This window comes from Ursus americanus, chromosome 1, assembly GCF_024610735.1.
Source record: "Ursus americanus isolate L20-20 chromosome 1, mUrsAme1.1.p, whole genome shotgun sequence".
NCBI lineage: Eukaryota > Metazoa > Chordata > Mammalia > Carnivora > Ursidae > Ursus > Ursus americanus.
In genome coordinates, this window is record NC_142127.1 from 96173868 (window position 1) to 96198622 (window position 24755).

The 24755-nt window shown below is 43.2% G+C and overlaps 1 protein-coding gene across 8 annotated transcripts in view; it reads left to right on the forward strand.

Moving 5' to 3' along the window:
- Positions 1 to 24755, forward strand: part of RHBDD1 (rhomboid domain containing 1) — a 126385-nt gene that overhangs the window by 74817 nt on the left and 26813 nt on the right. Inside the window, exons 7-8 of one of the 8 annotated variants that reach the window (XR_015725431.1) lie at positions 957 to 6605; positions 7287 to 24033. The exons of 4 other annotated variants lie outside the window; for them this stretch is intronic. Coding sequence is in view for 1 of the 4 variants with exons in the window: in XM_045775294.2 (XP_045631250.1) it covers positions 957 to 988 (32 nt within the window). In the remaining 3 variants the exon portion in view is untranslated. Of the gene's footprint in view, positions 1 to 956; positions 24034 to 24755 lie in introns of those variants that run through there. 3 more of the 8 variants (XR_015725432.1, XR_006775791.2, XM_045775294.2) reach the window with 3 other exon arrangements.

A 24755-nucleotide genomic window follows, 5' to 3' on the forward strand; every position in this document is an offset into this window, starting at 1 on the left:
AAAAGAAAATTTAGGTTCCAAATGAATATCTAATGCTTTTGTTGTTAACAGATGATTTGACAATATCTTTGAATCTTGTTTATAAGCATTATGTGTTTGTAGGGACCAACTGAGACACATTTTCGGTAAAAAAAAAAAAAAAAAAAGAGAACTCCCATACATTTTTCCTTTTACTGAAGCTACACCAATGTATATAAGAGCAGCATTTGTCTTGTTTCTTTATTGTGTGAACATTTTTGAGAAAAATGAAATGCATTATGTTCATTCTTTTTCTCTTTCCCGGTCTAGTACAAAGGGAAAATGATGGGAATGTCAGTGTCCTGCATTCAGTCCTGGCTTATTAATGAACCAGCTTTACTTGAGGTGTGAATGACTGAATCTAATCAGACCTTTGTTTTGTTGTGTTTTTTTTTTTATAGTAAAGAGTTGAATTGGGTCCTCTCTTCCTTTTCCGTTATTCTGTGGTAATGGACTGAGAAGGAGGGGTGTAGCTAGAAAGGGGTGGCGGCACTGGGAACCGTCAGGAATATTGGTGTGTGACATGTAGATCTCAGGGCTCACGGATGAAAGACCGTTTCAGGAATGTAAATTCACACAGCTATCGGCAGCAGACCTCAGCCGATCCACACGTGGATTGCGAGGTGGTATCTCATTCAGTTGAGTGATTATACGATCCTTCCTTGGCGCAGTGCAGGCATAATACAGTTGGGCCGTTTTTAACATATGCAAATGTTTGCGGCTGGCCTGCTTGGCTTCGCAGAGGCATTGGAGGCCAGGACAGAGATGTACAACTAATTCTGTGTGACCACTTCACTTTTTTTTTTTTTTTTTAAGTAAATTGGTGTGTTTTCCCCTAGGAAAAGTTTCTATGTAATGAAAAAGTACCATCTGCCAGATTGTCTAAAAGCGGTTTCATTGCAGAACACTTACTTTGGATTATGATTCTTACTTGCTAGTCTGTGTTGGAGATTCTCATTTCGGTGAGTGAAGTTGGATATTCGAGACTGTGTCTAGATGTCAAATTGTGCACATAAAGAAACGTAAGTATAATGAGTTTTAAAATCTGTGAAACATGTGAATATCCCAGCCAGGGAAAAAATAATGAGTGGACCAGAGTTCTGTGTAGGTCCCTATTGTAAAGGAGCCAGCTTCCCTTGAGGTCCCAAATTTTAAAATATTAACCAATAGCCTACTGTTACTGGAATAACAAAATAGAAATAAAGATACATGAAATTTAAACATATTTGGGAACTTGACAGTAATGGTTTGTGTATATTTATAATTTTTCCTCTGCCACCCCCTACAATCCCCATTTATTGAAAGCATTATTCAGATGTTAATGAGTAGATTTAACAATAAAAGTAAAAACAAAACGCTAATGAATTAATTCCACCCACCCATGTCTCCCCCACCCCATCCTCCCCACACTTAGAGGCTGCTTTCGGGCTACCAAATCTTAACGGTTTCAGAAATATTACCTTGCACATTCATGTTGCTCAGATCATCATTCATTCTGTTACTCAGCAAATCCTCATTTGAGCCTCTTGAGCCTCTCGTATGTGTCAGATATTGTTAAGCATTGTAGGCTACAGAAAGGAAGGCATCCTGTTCTTTACTATCAAACCAACAATAGTATTCTTTTTTCTGAACAATGGGAGATTTAAGGGACTTACTTCACTTCAGCTAACCAATATATTAGATTCACGAAAGAGATATAGTAACTTTTGAAATATTTTTAAGAGAGAGCAACAGAGAGAGAGAGCACCAGTGGGGAGAGGGGGTGGGGAGGGGCAGAGAGAGAATCTTAAGCAGGCTCCATGCCCAGCGCGGAGCCTGCCCAGGGCTCAATCTCAGCACCCTGAGATCATGCCTGAGCCAAAATCAAGAGTTGAACGCTTAACCAACTGAGTCACCCACATGCCCCTACTAACTTTTGAAATGAGGTGATCACTTTACTTACCTATCTGTGAAATATTTCAGCAATCACGATTCCCTAAGTTATATAAGAATTTTATAGACTATCAAGGTTACTAATACAATGATTTGTATACTCAAGCTGTCTACACAGTAATCTCAGGAGTAATTGATGTGTATATTTAGTATTTCATAAAATCCAATAATTGCAGAAAATGATTAATTTAGGCCTGATTAAGAAACTCTTGTTGTTTCTACAAAAATGTATTAATTTGGAAAAGAGATCTCAAATAGTGCTTTGAAAGTACAGTGGATCTTCCATTCTTATTAATCAAACAATTGAGGGTATGAGGAAGTTTCTAATCCTACGTATTTATACTAAAATATAAAACAAAACGTGTTGTTTTTATTTTTTGAACTGAAGACCCAGACTTTGTTACATAGATTCAGTAGTTGATATTTTTAGTGAATCAGATTTTATTTTCTTTTTATTTGAGCCTTTTTGATTCCTCTCTAAGCATTATAATTACATATCAAAAGTATATGTAATGTTTTGCATGACTGTGCCTTAATATTCCTTCTCCATCTGTGAGTTGGGTGATGATACCAGTATTGAGTTTGGTGTCTGTAAAGAGTCACATTGTTGAGCATATTAAGCACGTGACTTCAGTTTAAATCTTGGGGAAGGATGTGTTACTGTAATCCTTTGCTTAATTTATTTAAATTATTTTTAAAGTCAGTGATGAAAAATGAGACAAAGCCGCACCATTTTCAAATGAAACTGTGATATGCTGGCACTGAGCGTGACCTTAGAGGTCATCATATCTGACACCTGCTTTCGCCCAACAAGGAAACAGACTCAGAGAAGCCCATCACATCTATATCCATGTCTGTGAACTTGGCCTCGGTTACTGTTGACAGTGTCCTGCCCTGGGGATGCAGGTGTGAAGTAGGCAGGTGTGAGGAGCCTGGGAGACAGGACCTCCCTAGAAGGTGCTAGATTGGACCCATATTTCTAGGGCATCCATGAGGCCACCCTAGAGCTGAACCCCTGCGTGAGCCTTCTGGTCTCGACTGCAGACAGACTTTCAGCTTTCCCCTGCTGCCAGGGGCAGAGTCCACCTGGCCTTCAAGGGAAGGGGGAAGTGGGTGAGGAAGTGTGACAGGTGGCTCTCACATATGTGCGCTAACATCTGTTAAGATGTGTGTTGTGATTGCTGTGTGGGTCTGCTTTTGTTTTGCCATAGGAGTGAGCAGCTCTCAACTCCTTTTCTGGAAGTTCTACCTGAATTCCAGATGTCCTGAGGTAGATGGTGCTGAGGAACTGAGACAGGCGATGATGGGTACCTGAGCCCATCTATCACAGTCTTCTACTATTTGGGTAGCACTTGTTCTAGTTATAAAAAAAAGCAATATATATTCACTGTGGAGAATACAAATAGGAAAAGAAGACAAAAAAAAAAAAACCCATAACCCCACCACCCAGAGAAAAACCACATAACTTTTGAGGTGTATCCTTGCAGCTACCCATAATATAGACGCCCAAAAGAAAGCACCGCAAATGCTTTGGTGAAATTCTTTCCAAGTCAACAAGAATTAAGTGCCTGTCCATGGTGCTAGGAAGGTTCACGTACCCACACTGCGCTTTGAAATAAGCATTTGTAATTATCTTCATTCTTTCAGATGGTGAAGCGGTGGCACAGAGAAGTTAAATGATTTGCCCAGAGTCACATTCTAAGTGGGAAACAGCAGGCAAGGAGGCCAGACTTCTCTGTTCCTAGTTGGGACACTTTTTTTTTATCATACAGCAGAGCCTTTTAGCAGAAGCATTTCCAGTCTGCCAATGAATTGCCACGTACAGGAGAGACTGTTCTCCATACAGTCAGGACGTCACTGAGTTGGAGATTTGTTTGTGTTCTGAGAGGTGGATTGGCGGTTGTGATATTCCCGAGTTCAGAATCCTGAGAACTGAGATGGGTGTGGCCGCTTTGGAACAGTCTAGGCTACATTTAGAAAGACCATATTACTTCTAGAATAACAAGGACATTTCTTTTACTGTGGCCCTCACCTGCCCATAAATGATTGGCTAAATTCTGTTGTTTGGTTTTTGGTTTTGTTTAAGCAACAGATCTTGATAGAGTTAAAAATAGCAAAATAAATCATTTGTGTAGGAAAAGAACACCCTTTTACATAAGAAACCTGCATCTCAGGTACCTTATAGGACACACACACACACACAAAAAGTTTACTGTGCACAATCATACATCATCTGCTTGGCTCTCATTCATTTCTACCAAAGTTTATAGCATATGAGCATGAAAATATTTTTAATACGGACACATTAGCAACATTTTAATTAAGAATATTTGTGTCGTTCATTTAAATAGGGCTCTATTTTTGTTCAGTAGCTTTCCTTTTAGAAGAGAAATGATTCAGAACAAAAAAAGAATGAATGTGCTCACATTAAGTGTGGCTTTAGACATCAGAATTTTAGGTCAGGCTGTTACACATTTCTCCCGCTCCTTGTGAGAGGGAATTATTCCTGTGAGAATTTCTACTGCTATCCGCTCTGCCTCTCAAAGTCTTCTCCTAAGAGTTGTGCACCGTCTTCCATCCATTTTGTTGTGTTGTGTTGCTAGTAAGAAAAATCAAGAGTCATATGTTGGTTTCCGTTTATTATAAAATCACAAATAGCTTTCACAGTGGTCTAGTTTCATCACATGGCGGTTCTCCAAGGGTCCAGAACTATTTATAATTCTGTTGCACTTAGTTATGGAGAGCCAGATGTGAGAGTCATGCATAATATGTATTTATATATCTTCATGAATCTCAATTAGGGGCCAGAAATCTTCCTGTGTCACATCTGTGTTATTTAAATCTATTTTTGTTGTAACACAAGACTGAAATTGTGCAATGTTATGAAGATTACTATAAATATTAAGCTGATTAAAATTACATTGTAATCATCTGCTTTGGAAAAATTGCAAATGGCCTAATCATGCCACGATAAGGGGCAGATTAAATAAATCATGATGTAGAATAATACTCAGCCATTAAAAAGACAGAAGCAGGTTCATGGTGTATCGAATGAGAAGCAAGGATACAGGCAGTATTCTTAGTAAAAAAAAAAAAAAAAAAAACATTTATTTTTGGAAGACCTAGTAAATGTGTATAAAAAAGATTGGGATAATATTTAACAAAATGCCAATTATCCTTATTTCTCAAGCATGAGATTATGGTGACTTTTATTTTCTTGTTTCGGCTTAACTCCATTTTCTAAAATTTCTGCAAAATCATGTGGAACCTTTAGAAGGAAAAACATATTATTAAAATGAATCTATGCATTGTTGAAAATATTCGGTATTAGCCATGCTCTTCTCTGATGTTCTCCCCAGCCCCATTACGTTGAAGGCATCAGGTTGCTGTGGAGAAATGCAGAGACATCATGTATTCATGCCTCCGGCCTCTGCAGGCTACTGATGGGCACAGAGTGATGGGGGAGACTGAGGAGAGCCCAGTGTCTGAACTAGAATCTCTCCAGATCCTGTCTCCCCTTTTCCTCTTTTGCTTATCCCCTCCTTTCCCTTCTCCCCTCTACTCTAAACCTTTTGTGCTAAAGTTATCCACACCATGCAGACAAGAAGGCCAACGGCTCCTGTCATCAGTAGCTAGCTCTCCCCGCCTACTGTAGTGATTTCCTTCTTAAGGTTCTAGAACGCACTGGATCCTGCCTTAGTTCGAGGCTGCTTTGGCGGAAGGCTAGGAACCGTGGCACCAGGCAGTTCCATTTTACCTGACAGTATCTGAAATGTAAAGCTCTGTACGTTTTACAGAGAGTGGTCCTTTCCTATCCGTTCTGCTTCATCTGAACGAAAGGTTGTGTGGTAGTTGGAACCCAGAGATTTGGGTCACCAGGAAAAGGAGAACTCTGGTGTGCTTTCTGTGGAAGAGCATTTATGTATTGCAAAATACAGTTCTGCATTACTAGAAAACAGTATGGGTTGACTCTTGAATCACTGCATTTAGAATTCTTTACAAATCAACCTAAACCACCCAAAGCCCAGTAGTTTTTAATTTTCAGCTCAGTGAGACTAAAAGGAAACAGTTTACTTTTGGCTGTAGTGATGCTGAAAGAAAATAAAATGTTACTAGTCCTTCGACATTAAGGGAGATAAAGTGTTTAATAAGTGTCTTCTAGAAGAAGTGACATCTGTATAGAACACCTGCTGTCTTCATTATAACTTTAAATAAGCTGTGTCTCTGGGGGTTCGCAGGGCCCTTCTTTGGCACACACAGCTGTGACAAAGATAAATTTTTAACCCCAAGTAATTTGCTGTTGTGTAGAGGATGCTTTTTGGTGAGGCATTTGGGGGTGCAGAGGGGAATAAGCCCCTGACTTAGATAACTCGGGCCCAGCAAGGCCCATTTTGAGCATAATTTTGACATGATGACAATTGTCAAGTTATGACATTTCCTAGCCCTTGGTAACCCTAATGATTTGCTAATTATTATGTTAATGTTTTCTATATTGCAGAAACATGTAGACCGTTCTTCTTGGTATGTGGGCATCGCTGTTTAGTGGAATTCTGGATTTCTTTGTATGCTTTGAGGAAGGGAACCTGAGCTGTGCCTATGCTGATGGCGTGTTTCTGCTATGCTTTTACTCCTTACGGTGCTGCATGCGGGGACAGGTGGGTGGACGTGAAAGGACTTCAGGGAGAGTCTTTCTCCGGAGTACCTTTTAAAAATCCACGCCAAGGGGCCTGAAACACATAATGTTTTAGGGAGTTCATTGTGTGGGCGTGAACAACACGAGGGCCAACGATGGAGTCAGTGTTGTCAGCACTCCCACAACAGTGGTGCTAAAAGTCAAGATGACAATAAAATGCCAATATGCTACCAAAAATAAATTAATTAAAAAAAATCTACTGCCATTTTGGCAGATTGCAGTTGAACCAAGAATGTTTTCCTTAGGAATGGTTGTGAAAAGCCATGTGGCCCCAGAAAAAATAGTATTTAACCAGCAATGTGGTTCATCTTATTAGCCCGAGGAGAAAATAACTCCCCACCAAATTCTACTCTATTATAGATAAGAGTGTTTGAAGCCCAAATCAAAAACATCTGCTGTTTTTTTAGCCACGTGAAACTAATGCTTTGTCCCCCAAAGCAGCCGTAGTTTGTACAGATGCTGTGTACCCTGTATCTCTTAGACCTTGACACCATACAAAGGGGACATCTCCAGAGTTAATGAGCAATTAGGACATTCTTTCCTGTCAGTTAACTGGCAGAATAATGAGATCAAATGAGCGCTGTCCTTAAAAACACCCAGACTTGTATTTTCTAAAAAGCATTTCTTGCTCTGCTCTTTGCAGTTCCATAAACAGAAAAACAACTCCTTAACATGAAGATAACTTAAAAATTGCGCCTACAGCAAACAGAAGACAGAGGCATACAGAGAGGATGCCATTTACTTGAGACTCAGAATTCTCGGATCTTATTCCTGAGTAGTGACGTCATAATCTCTGCCATCACCTTCAGTGTCGTGAGGTTCGGCAGGTGGGAACACTTAGGCAGTGAGCATCCTTTCTCATATGAATGAATGTGTAATATCTAAGTTTGGGCTGATCGGGGTTATTGACCCTAAATTTCAATGAGTGAGTTCCAGGCCACGGCACATCTAAGGATTTTGGTTTTCCCCTGGAAGTGATGAGTCGTGAAGGGTTTAAACCAAGAGGGAGCAGAGAAAATGGATGAAGACCCCAAGATGAGAGGATGGCCCATTGGAAAAATGAAGTAGTCTGGGACTGCAAGGTATTTTTCAGGTGCAGCCCCGAGTGGCAAGCTAGGTGGGAATCCGGTTGTGAAAGATCCTGTACACGGTGTTTAAGGGTTTTGTAGCTGGCCCTGGGACAGCGGAAGCCAGGAAGAGTTTTAAGTAGGGGAGCAGTAAGAGCAAATATGGATTTGAAGGTCCCCGTGCTGTGTGTGGGGATCGGGTTGCAGGGGGAGAGATGGAATTTAAGTGAGTCCTAGCATACCAGGCACCATTGTAAGTGATCTGCGTGTGTGTATACATGTGTGTGTGTGTACATGTGTTAATCCAACAGCAATGAAGTGAGTTTTACTATTTACCCATTTGAGAGAAGACGAAACCAAAGGGAGGCTGACTGAGGTCACCCAGCTAGTAAGCAGTAGAGCCACGGGGTGAGCCCACACAGTCTTGGTTCCGAAGTCTCTGGACTCAGTCATGGTTATTTTCCCTGTTATACTGTATTGGGAGGGTTGTCACCACCATATTTTAATTAATAATAACAGTACTAATACTCTACGAAATGCTATTAGTACTTTACTATCTTAGTGAATTCTTTTTTTTGTGTTCATACTCATTCCTATCGGAATGAAATTATAGAAATTATAGGGAATCAGAGTTCTGTAAAATATTCATCAAGAAGTTTCAGATTAAGTTTTCCCAGGAGAGGTCAGTGTATGTCTTCTAGGCCCACTTGCAGCTTTGCTTGGGAATGTACGTGGCAGATTTCACGGCTGAGTCTTGTTGGGGCCTGCGGTGGATATGTGAGAGTCCAGGGGATATGGGATCCCAAAATGTTCTCTAGCCCACAGGTAACACTCAGCTAACTGTAGATGGAATCTTCCAATTGAGTGGAAAGACAGGAAAGGCAATATTAAGAATAAAGGAGAGTGGACTTTTCTGAAAGATACAGCTCACTGACAGCAAGGAGAACTGAATATATTCCTAACTGCGGTGACCTCACTTGGTTTCCGAAAACAGAATAACCATTGTTGTCCCGTGTGTTTCTGTAAGTAAATGGTGACCCTGGTGCATCCAAGGACTGTGCTTCAAGAAGGACCAAACATACAGTTGACTAGTATTGAAGTAACTGGAGAGATGGTTTAGAGATTTTGGTGATGCTCAGCTGCCTGCCTGTTAGCATCACCTGGGGACCTTTTTAAAATTACGAACCAGGATCCACAGCCGGTGGGGTTGGGGTGAGGGAGTGTGCACAGAGATGGCAGTGTGGGCCCAGGCACTGGGATTGCCTTGTAAGCTTCCCTAGTCTTCAGGTGGAGAGATCCTGGAAGACAAGGTGAGAGGTTCCCATTGATCTCTGCATCGTCCTGAAGGAGCTCTAGCAGAAGGCAGTGAGCACTTTGTTTTTTTAGGTTGGAGGTACTGATAATACCACCCATTGCAATAGTACCTAGATTTCTAAATTCTTTATATATAGTTTTTAGAATGTATGGGGAATCCGTACTGTGCCAAATAGGAGAAGATAGCTCCCCACCTTCCCCCAAAATGAAGATGAAGACCACATTTCCTGCCTTCAGGGAACTTGGTCAAGTGGGAGAAAGAGGAAGGGGGTATGGAGGGAGGGAAGTGGTAAAAGGCATCAGCAAAAATAGCTCTGATTTAGGTGAAACCATTGCTAGTAAAAGAGGAGGGGGAAGGCAGTTTGGGAATGTTTAGGGATGTGAAGGCTGGAAGAAAGGGGTGGTACATGGTTTCTTAACTGTCTCCAGGACAAAAAAATCCAAAACAACAACAAAAACAAACATTAAGCCCGTCTTACATCACATACCAATTCTTCTTGGAAATCATGCAATTAAGAAATTATAAAATAACATGTTTATTTTTGTTTATTCTGTTCTCTAGACTTAAATTTTACTGATGAGGAATGTTAACATAATGCAGTGAATTTTAATGATTATTGCTTGTAGTCCTTCATTGTATTATTATTTTGCCTTTTAACATGTTTCTTCGTAGAGGAATGAAATTGTCAGGCCTTTTCGCGGTTAGGGAAGTTGCAGTTCATGAAATCACCAATTAAGAGAGGATTACAACCTGACTGCTCCGCTGCGCCATTTAAAGAGAGGTCAGCTGACATTTCCAGAAACTGCATAACTGTTTGTCTACGGGCCCTGTGGCAGTGGCTTGGCCTTATAAGAATCACACCGAGTTCTTGTGAACATAGTTATTCCTGGGATTCTAAGTCTGTAAGGGCGTTAGGAATGGCCTGGTCCTAACCACCTTGGCAGTGTGCTCCCTGGGGAAAAAGGTTGTTTCTGGCTAGACCCTCATGGCTTATCCATCCTGGAGCTTGTCCTGGAATCCACATCATTACACTCCCCACCTAGAGCTGTTTCTACCATATCATGCAAGTTCATTTTTAAGCATAATATGCAATCAAAAAATAAGTGGAGTTCTTTGACAAGCAATAATGCACATCCTGACCATTACTAAAGATTCTCCACTACCTTAGAAGATTGTCAGTAGGATTCTTAGGTGCCTATTTTGCTTCAAAAGCAATTAGTGAGCAACTAGAGTAGAGGTGGGAAGATATATCCTTAAAATAAGTTTTAACAGGTTCCAGTGATCAGTGTGGATCAGATTTTTTAATACACTTGTAGGAACTTCCGTGGATTTTCTGTTATCTTGTATTTAGCAGATACCCTTGTGAAGTGATCCAGAACATTCTCCCAACTAGATTTTCTCTTTATATATTGATTATTTTCATGCTATAAACTTTTGGCCTGGTTGGTTTTAAGGTATTGCAAGATTTTTAAGATAAGATTAGGGGTCAAACTTACTATATTTTCTTAGTTGTCTAGTTTTATATGTTTCATACAGAAATGGATTTTCAATTGAAATCAGTTGTAGTCTCGACATCTTGCTATATTCAGAAATAGAAGATCTTTGAACTGGAGAGACCTTAGCAGATGCCCTTTTCGGTCATTTCTGGAACACTCCCTGCAGCGCTGGTGAGATGGGCCATCTATACACTGTCAGAAATAGGAGTCTCTGGAAGGGCGTTGTCAAATAAAACACAGAATAATTCTGTCTTTTGTGGACTATCTCCAAGTTGGTACTTAAGGGGATTAAAATTGAAACGACTTGATTAACTGACCCTAATTTAACATTTTATGGTATTTTATGGTAGTTAGCAGTTAAAAGTTTAGCCAACCAGCTAGAACAAGCTTTCGCCTATGAAGAATTTGATTACTATTTTTAAGATTTTATTTGTCAGAGAGAGAGAGAGAGAGCGAGAGCACAAGCAAAAGAAGCAGCAGAGGGAGAGGGAGAAGCAGACTCCCCGCTCAGCAGGGAGCCCGATGTGGGACTCTATCCCAGGATCCTGGGATCAGGACTTGAGCTGAAGGCAAATGTTTAACCACCTGAGCCACCCAGGTGCCCCTGATTACTATTTTTTATATGTAAAGGGAAAAAGGAAAAAGTAAGCAGAAAGAGCTTAGAATCTGTAAACCCCTCGGTCTGTGAGGAAGCCCTTTGCAGCCTTGCTTTTCCGCCTCAACACAGGCTGAGTGTGCGCTTTGCAGTCAGTCAGGCCCCAGTTGGAATCCCAGCTGTCTCTCCTTTACCATTGAGCAGGGTCATTAAGGGATTTGTGGGGGTGTGGTGGTTAGAGAGTTAAGGCGTGCTCGGGCACTGTGGCGGCGGCACCTGACGCAGGGACGAAGGACACGCGGTACAGAAGGCCCTTGCTCTAGCACCTCTTCTTGCCACTTTGCTTCCCTTTCTCCTTTGCCACACGTTTTCTCTCTCCGCTTACCTTGGATCACTTACCAAAACCTTTCTTTTGGTATCCATTTCGATTTTGGAGATTTCTCCCAAAAGGTAATAATGAATGATCACTAAGCCACTAACATTCAGCAACCCTCTATGGACCACGCAGAGCAAGTACAATACATGCATTTTTTTCATTTACTATTTGCAAGAACTTCCAAGACAGGCACAGTTGAGCCTCAGAAATTAAATGTAATAGAGTCAAGGTATGAATTGAGACCTATCTGACTCCAGAGCTATTCATCACTGTGCAGGTCACTCCAAGGATCTCCTTCTAGGAGTTTTCACTTCTGTGTCCACCCCCGTCCCACATGCGATGGTTATAAGAACAGTAAGAGCTAGTACATGCTTCACCTGGGTGCTGCTCGAAGCCCCTTGCGTGTATGGCCTCATTGGAGGCTCACCACAACTCTGGACAAGCTCGGTCACTAGCCCCATTTTTCAGGTGAGAAAACCAAGGCACAGAGAGGCTAAGTAATCTGTCTGCTTACCTAGGGTCACACAGAGTTAAAAGTGGTGTTCCAACTCTGGTTCTTCATCCGCCAGCTGTCTTTCCCCTCTCACTCGGGCAGTTCTTAGAATGTATTTTACAGTAGGCCCGGCGACTCAGAGAAGAGACAGGAGCTCCCTCCTGCCCACCGTAACCATCCTGGCTACACATTTCAGTTTTCGGTAACCTGCACATTCTTTCCTTATCCTCGCGACAGTCCTTCCCAACGAGTGATGTATCGGCTATTTCGTCCAGAGGCTACACGGAGACTAATGCCTAAGCAAGGAAGAACAAACAGCAAATTCATTAACTAGGAATCTATTTACAGTCAATTCCCAAGGCTCATTGTGCAGCCGGCGCCTCCACATCATTTAGAGCTGCTAATAAATGAAAGTCTTTGCATCTTTCCAAGTGTCTTGATATTTACAAGCCTCGTATTTTACCATAGGAAGCAGCCTCAACAAGCATATTCATGTGTTGACAGTTCTAATTAATACAAGTAATTAGTCCTGACAGTGGAACCGTGAAAAGAAGACCCATTCATAAATTTGCTAATTATGTTACTCTGCTCAGAATTTAATCGTGGCCCGGTCTTTCATCATTTCTATATATGGGCAAAAGGCCGTCTTACTAAATCCTTCCGACTTTCACATTTACTTCTGGTAAAGGAATTTTGTTGAGATGAATTTATCATTAGAACGTAATTCTCCAGGGCGCGGGAAGGAGGTAAATGAGAGGATGGGGAAAGCCGGGCAAGGAAGGAGGGCGAAGTCAAGTGCATCCATAGGCTCTCTTACTATCTAAACCTTGTGACTTTTTGTGTACTTGTTTTGATGCCTTTTCTGAAAACTAAGTTGGTTTTGTTTAGGGCATTGGGATGTTTCTGGGACAGAAAATTTGAAGATAGTTTATTAGTTACTTCGATCCACAATTGAACCCTCTTCTGTCTGTTGTAAATGGCCTGCATTTTCAAGGAGGTTTGCTCTGGAGCAGGGTTTCTTTAACACTATTGGCCTTTTGGGCTGGAGAGTCCCTTGTTGGGACTGTGCATCACAGAATGGTGAGTAGTACCTGGCCCCCACCGACTGGATGGAATCCACCTGCCCCCCTAGTTGTGACAGCCAAAAATATCTCCAGACCTTGTCGATGGTCTCCTGGGGGGCACAGTCACCCCTAGTTGAGAAACACTGCAGTAGAGAGAAGCTTTAAAAAGGAAATCAGGTAGAACTTGCGTTTAGGACACCTGCACAGAAACAGCTGTGGTGAACTCAATAAAGCGCATTTAGAAGTAACTTAATGGTATGAAATCCAGATTCGGAATGTTATTTCTTGAATCGCAGTACCTCCTTCTTACCTCTTCAATGTCAAGGTCCCTCTGGTCCTCCTTGTTGGAAAGTAGAGTGACGCTCGATAGTAGAGTAGCTGTATCTAAAACTTACCTTTGCTTCTCATGTGAAATATCCTGGGCTCTGAGCATTCATGGATTTCATATTTCAAGTTTCAGCCGCTTTTAGGTGACCTTGATGTTTTGGCTGTTCAGCCGCAGGTGTTCTTTGTCCCCGTTTCCAGGCCATTAATTCCTTCTCTTACCTTCCCTCCTTAGATTTCCTGTCCTTTGTCTCAGTTACTGTCTTACAAATACTGTCCATGCCCTTACTGCTCTGTCCTCCTTCCACCCATCTGGAAACAACCGCAGGTTCAGATGAGCCCAGCCACTAGGCTTCTCAGACCCTCCATTGGGCACCTGAGTCTGATTGGAGAACATGGGCCAGCAGAGGAGACTGAGCCTGTTATAAATGCACGCCAACATCCCACCTGGCCTTGACTGCCCGAGAAAATAGAATCCACCTATAGGTAATGACTTCAGTCTCCTATCAAAACTACAAACTTGGGGCGCTTGGGTGGCTCAGTCTGTCAGGTATCTGACTCTTGGTTTCTGCTCAGGTCACGGTCTTGGGATTCTGGGATCGAGCCCTGTGTCGGGCTCCATGATCTGCAGGGAGCCTGCATGAGATTCTTTCCCTCTGCCTTCCCTCCCACATGTGGGCACCCGTGCTCTCTCTCTCTCTGAAATAAATCTTAAAAAAAAAATACTACAAACTTACCTGTACCCAATCCCATACTTAACTCATCCCTCTGACAGCTGGGCAGCGAGGTCTCCCCATCACAGAAGTCCTGACTTCTCAGGAAAATTTTTTGTTACTGATTGATCATCCCTTTCTCCCTTTGTCTTCAGCCTGTCGGCCTCTACTGGGTCCTTTCTATCAACGTTGAAACATGTACTAGCCTCTCTCCTGCCTCAGCCCAAAAGAAAGAGAGCAGTAACACAGCTGCCTTCCACTCACCTGCCCCTTTCTTTCTGTTGACACCCTGCAGCCAGTTGCTTCTTGTCTTTACTTCTTCGACTCTGAATCTTGCCATCACTTCTTCGATCATGTTACAGCCGCCATTACTCTAATTACCCAGTTCCAGCCAAATTCTTCAGTGACCTTGCTATTGCCAAGGCCTGGGGTCATTTTTCCTCCCCACATTTCTTACCCAAGTGAATCACCCCTTCTTAAAACCCTACCTTTTGTCTCCCTTTCTCCCTGATGCCCACTTCCCTGGCTTTCTGGCTGCTGCTGGCTCTTTCCTTGGCCTCCTTGGCAGGTTCACCTCCCTTGACTTGACTTTTGAATATCAGTTCTCCATGACTTCATTCTAGGTTTTTTTTTTTTTTTTTTTTTTAAGATTTATTTATTTATTTTAGGGAGAGAGCACAAGCAGGAGGGGCAGAGGGACAGGGAGAGACTCCCAGGCAGACTCCACACTGAGCACAGAGCCCGACATGGGGCTCGATCCCAGGACCCTGAGAGTCGACACCAAGAATTGGATGCTCAACCAACTATGCCACCCTGGCGGCCCTGGCTGTTCTTTTCTTTTCCCAAGGCTTCAGTTTCTGGTTGTGTACTGGCAACTTCCACATTGATCTCCTCAGACCAGAGGAAGCTCTTTCTGAGCTTCTAAAATTATATATAACACACTCAAGGACATCCCAAATGCAGCATGTACAAAACCAAATTCATAATACCTTTCTACCTCCCCGACTTATTCCTCATCAAGTGTTGTCAGTGACCAAGTCTACTTGGTGCTAATTCAAAACACGGGTCACGTTCTTCCAGTTCTTTCACGTGCACTAGTCTGAGCCAGTGTTGTCTGTGCCCAGAAGGTAGGTGAAGATAAAGAGTTTAGTAAAAGGGCCAGATCATGTAGGGCCTTTTAGGCCAGTCTGAGTGCTTTAGTTTTTCTCTAAGATGGGACCCTGAGAAGGTTTTGAGCAGCAGACTAGCATAATTGAACTTTTTAAAGGATCGCTTGGACTGCTGTGTTGACAATGGTCTGTAGGGCACCACAGTGGGTTGAGTGGTGACTCCCAGAAGAGCTCATCAGAATGTGACTGTATCTGGAGTAATAGTCTTTGCAGATGTAATGAAGGTAATGATCTCAAGATGGTGGACCTTAAACCCAATGACAGATCAGTCCATTGCATCGGTCTAGGCAAGAGGGGACCACAACTCCCATCAGACAGCTGCCCTGGAGGAGATGCAAAGAGGTCAGCTTCTGGGTACATTTTGAAGGTAGAGAGGGGACTGAGATTTTGGCTGAGGGCACTGGAAAGTTGGAATTTCCATTAACCTGAACATGCAGAGAGAACAGATCTGTGAGGAAAAAACAGAGTTCCGTCTTGGACCTGGAGAGAGTGAGAGACTTATGAGAGCTCCACATAGGGACGGTGAGGAGGTGGTTTGTATGAGGCCAGATGGTAGATGTGGTCTGGAAATATGTTTGCAAGTCATCAGCATGGCATAAATGGTATTTAAACTCATGAAGCTGGGTGGAATCTCCAAGGAAGTGAGTGTAAATAGTGAAGAAGATTGAGGACCGAGTGCCTGGGTCTCTGACATTGAAGTTTGAAGAGAAAAGAAGGTACCAGCAAAGGAGAGTGAGAAGAAGGGACCAGCAACATGGGGAGAAAATGGAGAAGAAGAGAGGGTGGCTCCTTGAAAATAAGTCCAGGAGGAAGGAGCTCTCAGCTGTGCCAGATGTAGTCCTTGTGGGATGACGGCTGAGAAATGGGCCCTGGACTCAGCAAGGCCAAGGTCAGCAATAATCTTGACGAGAGCTCCTTCAGGAAATGAACAGTGGCTGGTGCCATAGATTCTGCTTTTGCCTCCTGTTCCATCAGAGTTAGAGCAGGGTCCTGTGCTTGTAAAGGCTTGAGTTTCTTAACCCCCACCACTACCCCTGATAACTAATGAGAGGGAACCTGATAACTGACATTGGCTGCATTGCTACTACTGGATTCCCCAGCCTTAGCTGGTGTTTAATAAAGAAACCCCTGATGGTACTCCTCCTGGAGCCACAGCAAATGCCCGTGTGAGAAGCAGCTTCATCACAAAGCAGTTTTTGCCTTTGGCTTGGTCCATCTGGCCTTGTGCTTTTTGTTGTAAGGTTAATACGTGAAATTGGTCTTTGCTCTGCCTATAGTACCTGACTGTATAAGGAAGGGCTCTCCTGGGGCGCTTGTCAGTAACTCCAGAGCCGCACTGTCCAGTAGAACTTTCTGCAGTGATGGACGTGGTCTGTATCCTCAGTGTCCAGTACGGCAGCCACTAGCGACATGTGCTGAGCCCTGGGGATGTATAGTAGTCCCCGCTTATCCTTGAGGGGAACATTCCAAGGCCCCCCAGTGGGTGTCTGAGACTGCAGATACTACCGAACGCTGCATACACTGTTTTTTCCTATACGTACACTGTGATAAAGTTTAATTTAGAAATCAGGCACAGTGAGAGATGAACAACAATAGTGAAATAGAGTGATTGTGACAATAGACTGTAATAGAAAGCTAAACGATGTGGTCTCTCTCTCTCTCTCTCTCTCAAAATACCTTGTACTCACCCTTCTTGTGATGATGTGAGCTGATAAGATGACTAGGGGATGAGGGGAAGTGAGGAGGGGAAGTGAGGGGAATGACGTAGCCTTGGGCTGCTGTTGACCTTGTGGTCACAGTGGAAAGCAAAACCATGGATAAGCGGGGACTACTGTAGTCAATACAACTGAGAAAACTGAATTTTTAGCTTACTTCATCCAAATTCATTTTTTTAAAGATTTTATTTATCAGAGAGAGCGCACACACACACGTGAGAGAGCATGAGCAGGGGGGAGGGGTAGAAAGAGAGGGAGAAGCAGACTCGCTCCCTCATCAGCAGGGAGCCGGATGTGGGACTGGATCCCAGGGTCCCCGGGTCATGACCTGAGCCAAAGGCAGATGCTTGGCTGACTGAGCCCCCCAGGTTCCCCCAGTTTGGCAGTTTCTTTTCTTTTCTTTTTTTTTCATAAGATTTTATTTATTCACCTGAATTCATTTAAATGTAAATAGCCATGTGTGGCTAGTGGCCATTGGACGAGTGCAGATCTAGACCACAGTTTCTCAAAGTGTGTCCTGGGAACCTGTTAGAAACACAAAATCTTGGACGCCGCCCCAGACCTGCTGAACCAGAAACACCAGCGGGTGAGACCGGCAGCCTGTTCCAACAAGCTTGGCAGGGGAGTCTGATAGGCACTAAGCAGAATGCTCAGTCCCCGGAGTTCCTGAGTTAGTAGGTCTGGAATGGGGGTCTGAGAATTTGCTCTTCTAACAAGTTCCCAGATGATGCTCTGATGCTGGTCTGGAAATCACTTTGAGCAGGTGATGTAGAAGATGGAGCACCTCTTTATGAGGCCCCCAGATCCCCAAGAACGAATCCCATGGATGCCACATAACCAATATTTGAAGTCAGGAAATCCCAATGTACCCTCTGCACTCCCTGAAAATCTTTCTGGCTGGTATTAGAGCTCCCGGCTCACAGAAGGGCTCCTAAGTTATTTGTTGAACTAGTAAAGAGATTTGTATCCTTAGCCTGGGTCAAATGTCTAAAGTTAAGAGCTCTTACCCTGCCTGTGACTTTCGGTCGGTGATCGCTTTTTGGCATTCAGATAACCTGTTAGTATATTTTCACTTTTGTGATCCATAATTCTGCAGCTTATTTTAGGAGAAGCCATTGTCGGCGTAATTTTTTACTCTGTATTTTGATAAATTTTAATTGCTATAATGCTAAGAAGGCCATTTTTGATAAGCATCGTATGCCCCCTGTAGGGGGCTCACTTGCAAATGTGTCTCTTTTGTTGTCCCATCGGCAGGGTAGAAGCAGAAAGGTTGTAATCATCATTCAGTGCCTGGGCCCAGGAATGTTAACTGTCCTGCGTGTGGAGGATTGTCCTGTCCACTGAGGAGAATCCAGTAACCTGTCCATAGGTGACAGAAATCTCTCCTTGGTGAAATCACCTATAAGGCTATGACCCTCCTTTGCTAGTCCTATTTCCCCATGAGCATTTTGTAATCAGGTTTACTTGTTTCACAGGAGGATGAAGGACTCTTTCTTCTGCTCTTTCATTACATAATTTAATTCTTCCAGCGAATATTTTATTCACGTGTAAGGCCAAGTGCTGTGTGGCTTACAGAGATGCCTGAGACCTGGGCCTGCTTGCAAAAAACTTACAGTACTAGCAATGAGCTAGAGAAATGGCTTAAGAATTATATAAATGATAGGAACAGAGAGGGAGAATTACCTGGGGAATTAGTCAAGATTAAACCAGAGAAACAACCAGTGGGAGACATACACATTAGGAGATTCATTGCAAGGAATGGGCTTATGCAGTCCAGGGCGCTGAACACGGAAGTCTGAAGTCTGTAGGGCATGCCGGGGATGAAGCTGCAATCTGCAGGTGGAATTTCTTCTTTTTCAAGGAAACCTGAGCTCTGGTCTTAGGGCCTTTCTGAATTAGGCCCACCCAGAGTATCTAGAATAATCTCCCTTAAAGTCGACTGATAACGGACTTTAATCCTATCTATCGAATACCTTCATAACCACCCAGTTAGTGTTTGATGGAGTAACTGCAGACCGCAGTGAGCCCAGTTGACACATTAAAAAAAAAAAGACCATCACACTTAGAGACTGAGTGTTCAAGGATCATATCTTGAAAGGTGTGGCATTTGTTCCAGTCCTTAAAGAATGAAGATTCTAGGATGTGGGGATAAAGGGAGTAGGCATTCTAGAGAGTACCACTATTAAATATTAATAAAAATGAACAGGAACACCTGGGTGGCTCAGTCAGTTGAGCATCTGACTCTTGATATCGGCTCAGGTCATGATCTCAGGGTCATGAGATTGATCCGCATGTCGGACTCCACACCCAGCATGGAGCCTGCTTGAGTCTCCCTCTTTCTCCCCCTCTGCCCTTTCCCACCCCCCACACTCTCCCTTTCTCTCCCTCTCTCTAAAAAAAAAAAAAATAAATATAAATAAATAAAAATGAACAATAAAATATACCAAGACAGGAATGTACAGTTGGTGTTGGCACACTGGCTAGTAGTTGCACTACGACCTTTCTCTGAACCTGTTCTCAGTTTGCTCATCTAAAAAATGGGTCAAATGTTCATCATGACTGTCCCCTAGGATGGAATGAGATGATGTTTGAGGGTCCATTTTGGAATTGGTAAACACTATGAATGCTAAGGTATTTTATAGAGATGGTGGTGGTGGTAGTATTTTTGCATGTGAAGTTTGGTTAAAAAAAAAAAAAAGGCTGGGCAGGTAAAACAGTGCCTGATTATTGCGGACTTTGCCTAAAATTTGCATCTTTAACTCGGGGGAAGAAAAGGTATTCTCTAAAGTTTGTTCCAAATGGACTGAAAGGAAGTAAAAACATCTCTGTATATGTAGCCATGCCCCATTGTCAAAAAGACACGGTCGCCATTTGCTCTGTCCTAAGACTACTCAACATTTTTATTTTTTTTTTACAGAAGCAGACCTCTGTTTTTAACATGATATTGGGGATGAAGGAGAGTCATTTATTATAAACTTATTGAATACTTTGCCTAAATAGGGAAAAAGAATTAAACCATTTCCAAGAAAGTTGTTCCAAGTTTCTTAGGTAATGGCTGATGTAGCCAATTGACTCAGTCACCAGAGAGAACTCCAGAAAGGGACGCTACAGTGAGTGCAGTTTGACAGACTTCTTTTTTTCTCCTTTTTCCAGAGCCGCGTTCTACAAACCAAGCTAATTTTGCCAAGCAAGTTCCCCCCCTAATTGTTCAAGCCATATGCATTTTGAAGGAAATTTAATCCATATGTTCCTGAGTCACTTACGCCTAAGTCATTAAAATGTTATTTTGTAAATGTGATTTCATGTTTGAAGTCGTAGTAAAGTATTTTTAGGAGATTTTCCTTCTTCATAACGCTAAATTTTTCTTAGTTTGTTTTCTTGTTTTATTTAAACACACTGCACATCATCTTAACACACGTCCTGTGATGAGACACAAAGGGAGTCTTGAAGCCAGAAGGGGGGTCTAGTCTAACACGTTCGAAGCAGCGAGTTTTCTCTTCACACAAGTTGATAAATGTTACCCTCCTTCAGTGTTTTCTGTTGTGTCCCGGGCTGCTTTTAACCTGGTCGTACCCCACCCCAGCCCTCTCCCACGCTGCTCCCCAAACGGGTGCCCATGAAAAAGAAGAGGGAAAAGAAAAAGGAAAATAATAGACCCAGACTGCCTCATAGGATCTATTGCTCAGGTGTGCCACGTGATGCTTTCTTTCCAAAACTGAGTTCATTTTCCCCCTTTACCCACTAGCATTGCCAGCTGGGAGGATTTAGGTGTTTCATAAAACGTCTACAAAAGAGAGAAGTAAAATTGAATTTAGGAGCAGTCTATGGCTTTTCATTCTTAGGGCAAATAAATGGCAGTGCCTGCTTAGGACTGAAGCTAATTGAAAAATTGTTTCATGTTTTTCCCAAAATAAGCTTTTTTTTTTTTTTTAAACCTCTGTCTCTTTGGGGTCCCACAATAGGGACCAGGATTTGTCTGTGCACGAAGCATCCTGGTGTATGTGTGTCTGTCCACTGGAACACCTGTAGGCTGCAGAGGGGCGCCGGAGAGGCCTTACTGTTAGGGTTTGGGAGAGATGGGTCTCTCCTGAGCACCAGTTCTTCATGGGCAGCCGGTGACGCAGGTCAAACATAGTAAGAGACATTTACCACCCAGAGGTCCCAAGATTTAAGGAGTTAAAACTTTTCCTTCTCATCAATTTGAGCTTGTGAAGTACTGTCCCATCTTTTCTGTTTGTTTGTTTTTAATTCAATCCTCAAAACTGCGCTGAAGGCTGTGGTTTTTGGGTTTGGGTCGGTGGTTTTTTCGTAAGGAAACTGAGGTTCAGAGAAGTTACTCTCTTAGATCTTTCACAAGGAGACGGTGGCTGTTGGTGTGTGCCTCTGACCCCACTAGACTGTAAGCTCCATGAGAGGAGAGATGTCCTGTCCATCACGTGGGGATGTTTGAAGACCTCTGTGGGCTTGAATTTTTGGAAGTCCTACCTTCTATCATTTCAAATGCATAAAACATATGACTGTGTGACTTTTTCTAATCCAGAGGTGAATCTTCATCTTTCTTCAAAGCTCTAGAATCTGGTAGCGAATGGCCTAATGAACATGGTGGAAAGCTAGACAGAGAGCCCCTTTCTTATGAAAGAAAGAAATACAAAGGGACTAAATGAGGAGGGGAGCGATTAGGATTATCTAAAGAGCCATCCTTTTTTTCCTCAGACCTGATTTCACCCTAGGAAAGGGGGTCCACACTTGTGTGGATGGACACTGGGAGTGTTTGCTCCTCATGCACCTCTTTGGAGGCCCCCAGAGTACATTTGAACTAAACTAAAAAACCTGCAAAGCTGGTTGACAGGCTGAGTTTCTGGGTCAAGGTAGAAATAGTGGAACTTGCCCTCCATCCATGGAAATTCTTTGGGATTCTGCCATTCAACAAATACTCACTGGCCACCTGCACTAGCAACACCACAGTCACCAGGACAGGCTCGTCCCGAGGGTCTGTCTCTCTACCCTGATCAAGCTCTTGCTCCTTGGGGTACCTTTGTTGAAGTATATTTGACATGTCTTGCTTTTTTATTGCTCATTTATTGGTTGGATTGTACGCACATGCACTTGACCTTGTGTATTCCTGAATCCTTCTGTATATAAGCTAAAACTAGAACGGGGAAGGAAGCCTATAGCATAAAAATTGGGCATGGAAAAGCTCAGTTTCTCCACTGCTAAATTAGTTTTCTGTATTTTTTTTCAAATCCCTTGGTAGACCTGGACTTCAGAATAAGATGCAGAACCCTTCTTGAGTCTGTACTGTGCCTTCTGGCGCTGCCTTCCTCATGGTGGTTCCTCCCTGAACTACCGGGACTCTTGTTCACTTTCAATATTTCCTTTTTGCGTGCATGTATATACCTATATGGCTCTCTTCCTAAACTCATCGAGTGCATTTAATTTGTGGCAGGAACCCCAAAGCATATTCTCCCCAGAGAAAGAATGAGATTTGCCTGCCATCAGTTGAAGGATACGATTCCACAAGAAAATTTTGAGATGTTTCCTTGTGTCGGAGATTTTGGTGACCAAGAAGTGGGTGCCTGAGGGGAAGCGTCTGGCCTCCTTGTCTGAGGAAGTCAGGAAGTTGGTATTTTCATTTTCCCTTTTCTGCTCTGCTTCCTCCTATACTTTGCATTTACCCAAAACTATCCCCATGGGAAGATTGGTGTTTATTTATTTAGAGTAAAGCTCCATCATCTTGGGAGTATTTCCCAAAGCAGTTTCTAGATGTCACCTCTCCTATTGACTCTTTCTTCCCTGCCCAGCCCCCTTCAGCAAGAACTTTTCTAACATTTTATATTCGAGCTGTTTTCGTTTTAGTGAAGATGGTAAATTAGACCATGAGGAAGCAAGCCTGAAAGTTCTAGAGATTTTCATTCTTGAAAATGCCGGGTCTTTCGTGATCATCATCATTATTGTCTTAAGGAGTGAAAACCAAATGAGAAGAATGTGGAGCTGCTTCATTCGCGGACACAGTTGCCACTGATTGTGTCCCCCTCCAGCATTTCCGTGAGCCTTAGAACAGCTCTATGGTCAATAGAGCCTTTGGTCCTAAAATCATAATCCTGACCATTGACCCTCATAGCTGCTCCCTCTTGAGAGTCCCCTTTTTGTTCAGGTGGTAGATTGGCCAACAGGCATGTGCTGGACTTGAGGGTCTGCGGGATCTGTGGGGAGGCCACGTCACAGCCTCGCCACACGTGCTGGCATCCTCCCCCAGTATCCTAGGCCTCGATGGGTGACCAGAGTCAAAGATTCCTTTTACATGGCACTGGGTGTAACAATTTGAATAAATAGTTAGGATTCCGACTGTCGTGTATGCCAGCACTCAAAAGTTCTAAACCTACTTTGCGGTCAGGTATAGGGCTGAAGTTTGGTTTGAAATTAGCTGTGTCGTTTGCTCGCTGTTGAACCGGGTGGGAGGAGCATTTCGTTGAGGAACACAGAACTCTTTGACGGGAGGTTCACTGCCCACCAACTGCGTGTTGGAGTATCTGTGGCCCGACGTCAAGGAGAAGCCATTGTTGTAACGGAGTCGGGTTATGTGTTACGTGAGCAAGACTGGCAAGGCCTTGTGTCTGGCTGAGCCATCAGAATGACCCCTTTGGCTGGAAACCTGGTTGCAGCACACGTGTTGTTTGAGCACTGACTAGGAGGCCTGTGTGTAGTCAGTAAGAAGGAGGGGGGGGCAAGGTTCTAGTTCCAGAGTTACTGCAGGCGAGCTGAGGGACCTGGGGAAGTTTTCTCAGCTTTTCTGCTTCAGGATCTGTAAAACGAGGGGGTGTCTCAGTGGTCTCATTCGCTTTAGAAATTCTCTCTACAGGGGCGCCTGGGTGGCACAGCGGTTAAGCGTCTGCCTTCGGCTCAGGGCGTGATCCCGGCGTTCTGGGTTCGAGCCCCACATCAGGCTCCTCCGCTATGAGCCTGCTTCTTCCTCTCCCACTCCCCCTGCTTGTGTTCCCTCTCTCACTGGCTGTCTCTATCTCTGTTAAATAAATAAATAAATAAATCTTAAAAAAAAAAAAAAGAAATTCTCTCTACGTTTAGTATTGGTTTCGTGTACTTTGGGTCTCATGGATGTGAATATACACACTCACTTAAACCATACGACTGTGTTCTTCTTAGGTTAAATGGGCTCCTCAAGAGAAGAAACTGTACCTTACTCATCTAGAGTAGGTCTAGAATGGTGCCTCAGTCTAGAACAGTGCCTGACCCCCAGTCGTCGTTTGGTCATACAAATTAAGGAAAGAGGAGGGGAGAAGCAAGTTGCTAAAATTTCAGACCACCTCAGAAACTGGTGGCATTGGAAATTATAAGCTCTAAACCAAAATAAAGGAGGTTAGAGAGATGAAGGTGAGAAAACTAGTTGTGTTCTCTCCTGGCTATCACTGGCTGGTAGGGCACACTCCCTTCTGTCCATCACTGGGAGAGAGTCGCGTCACGTGATACACGTTCAGTGCTTCACTGCACCTGATGCCTGGTAGCCACACGACAGAATGTCAGCTATCATCAGTAGGAAGAAAGTGAGTTTTCTCATTGGCCCAAGATTATCAAACAAGGTGGATTGTCACTCAATAGAACTAAAATTTGAGAGCATGTTTCCGTTCCACCAGATTTTACTAGACTTAACATTTGACTCACAGGATCTTTTCAGCATCAGTCCTGGGAGCGGCAGGTCTCTGGGCACCGTGATGAGTGTGGAACGTGAATGGGGTTCAGCGGAAGCAGGGCCTGACCCCACAGTGTTGG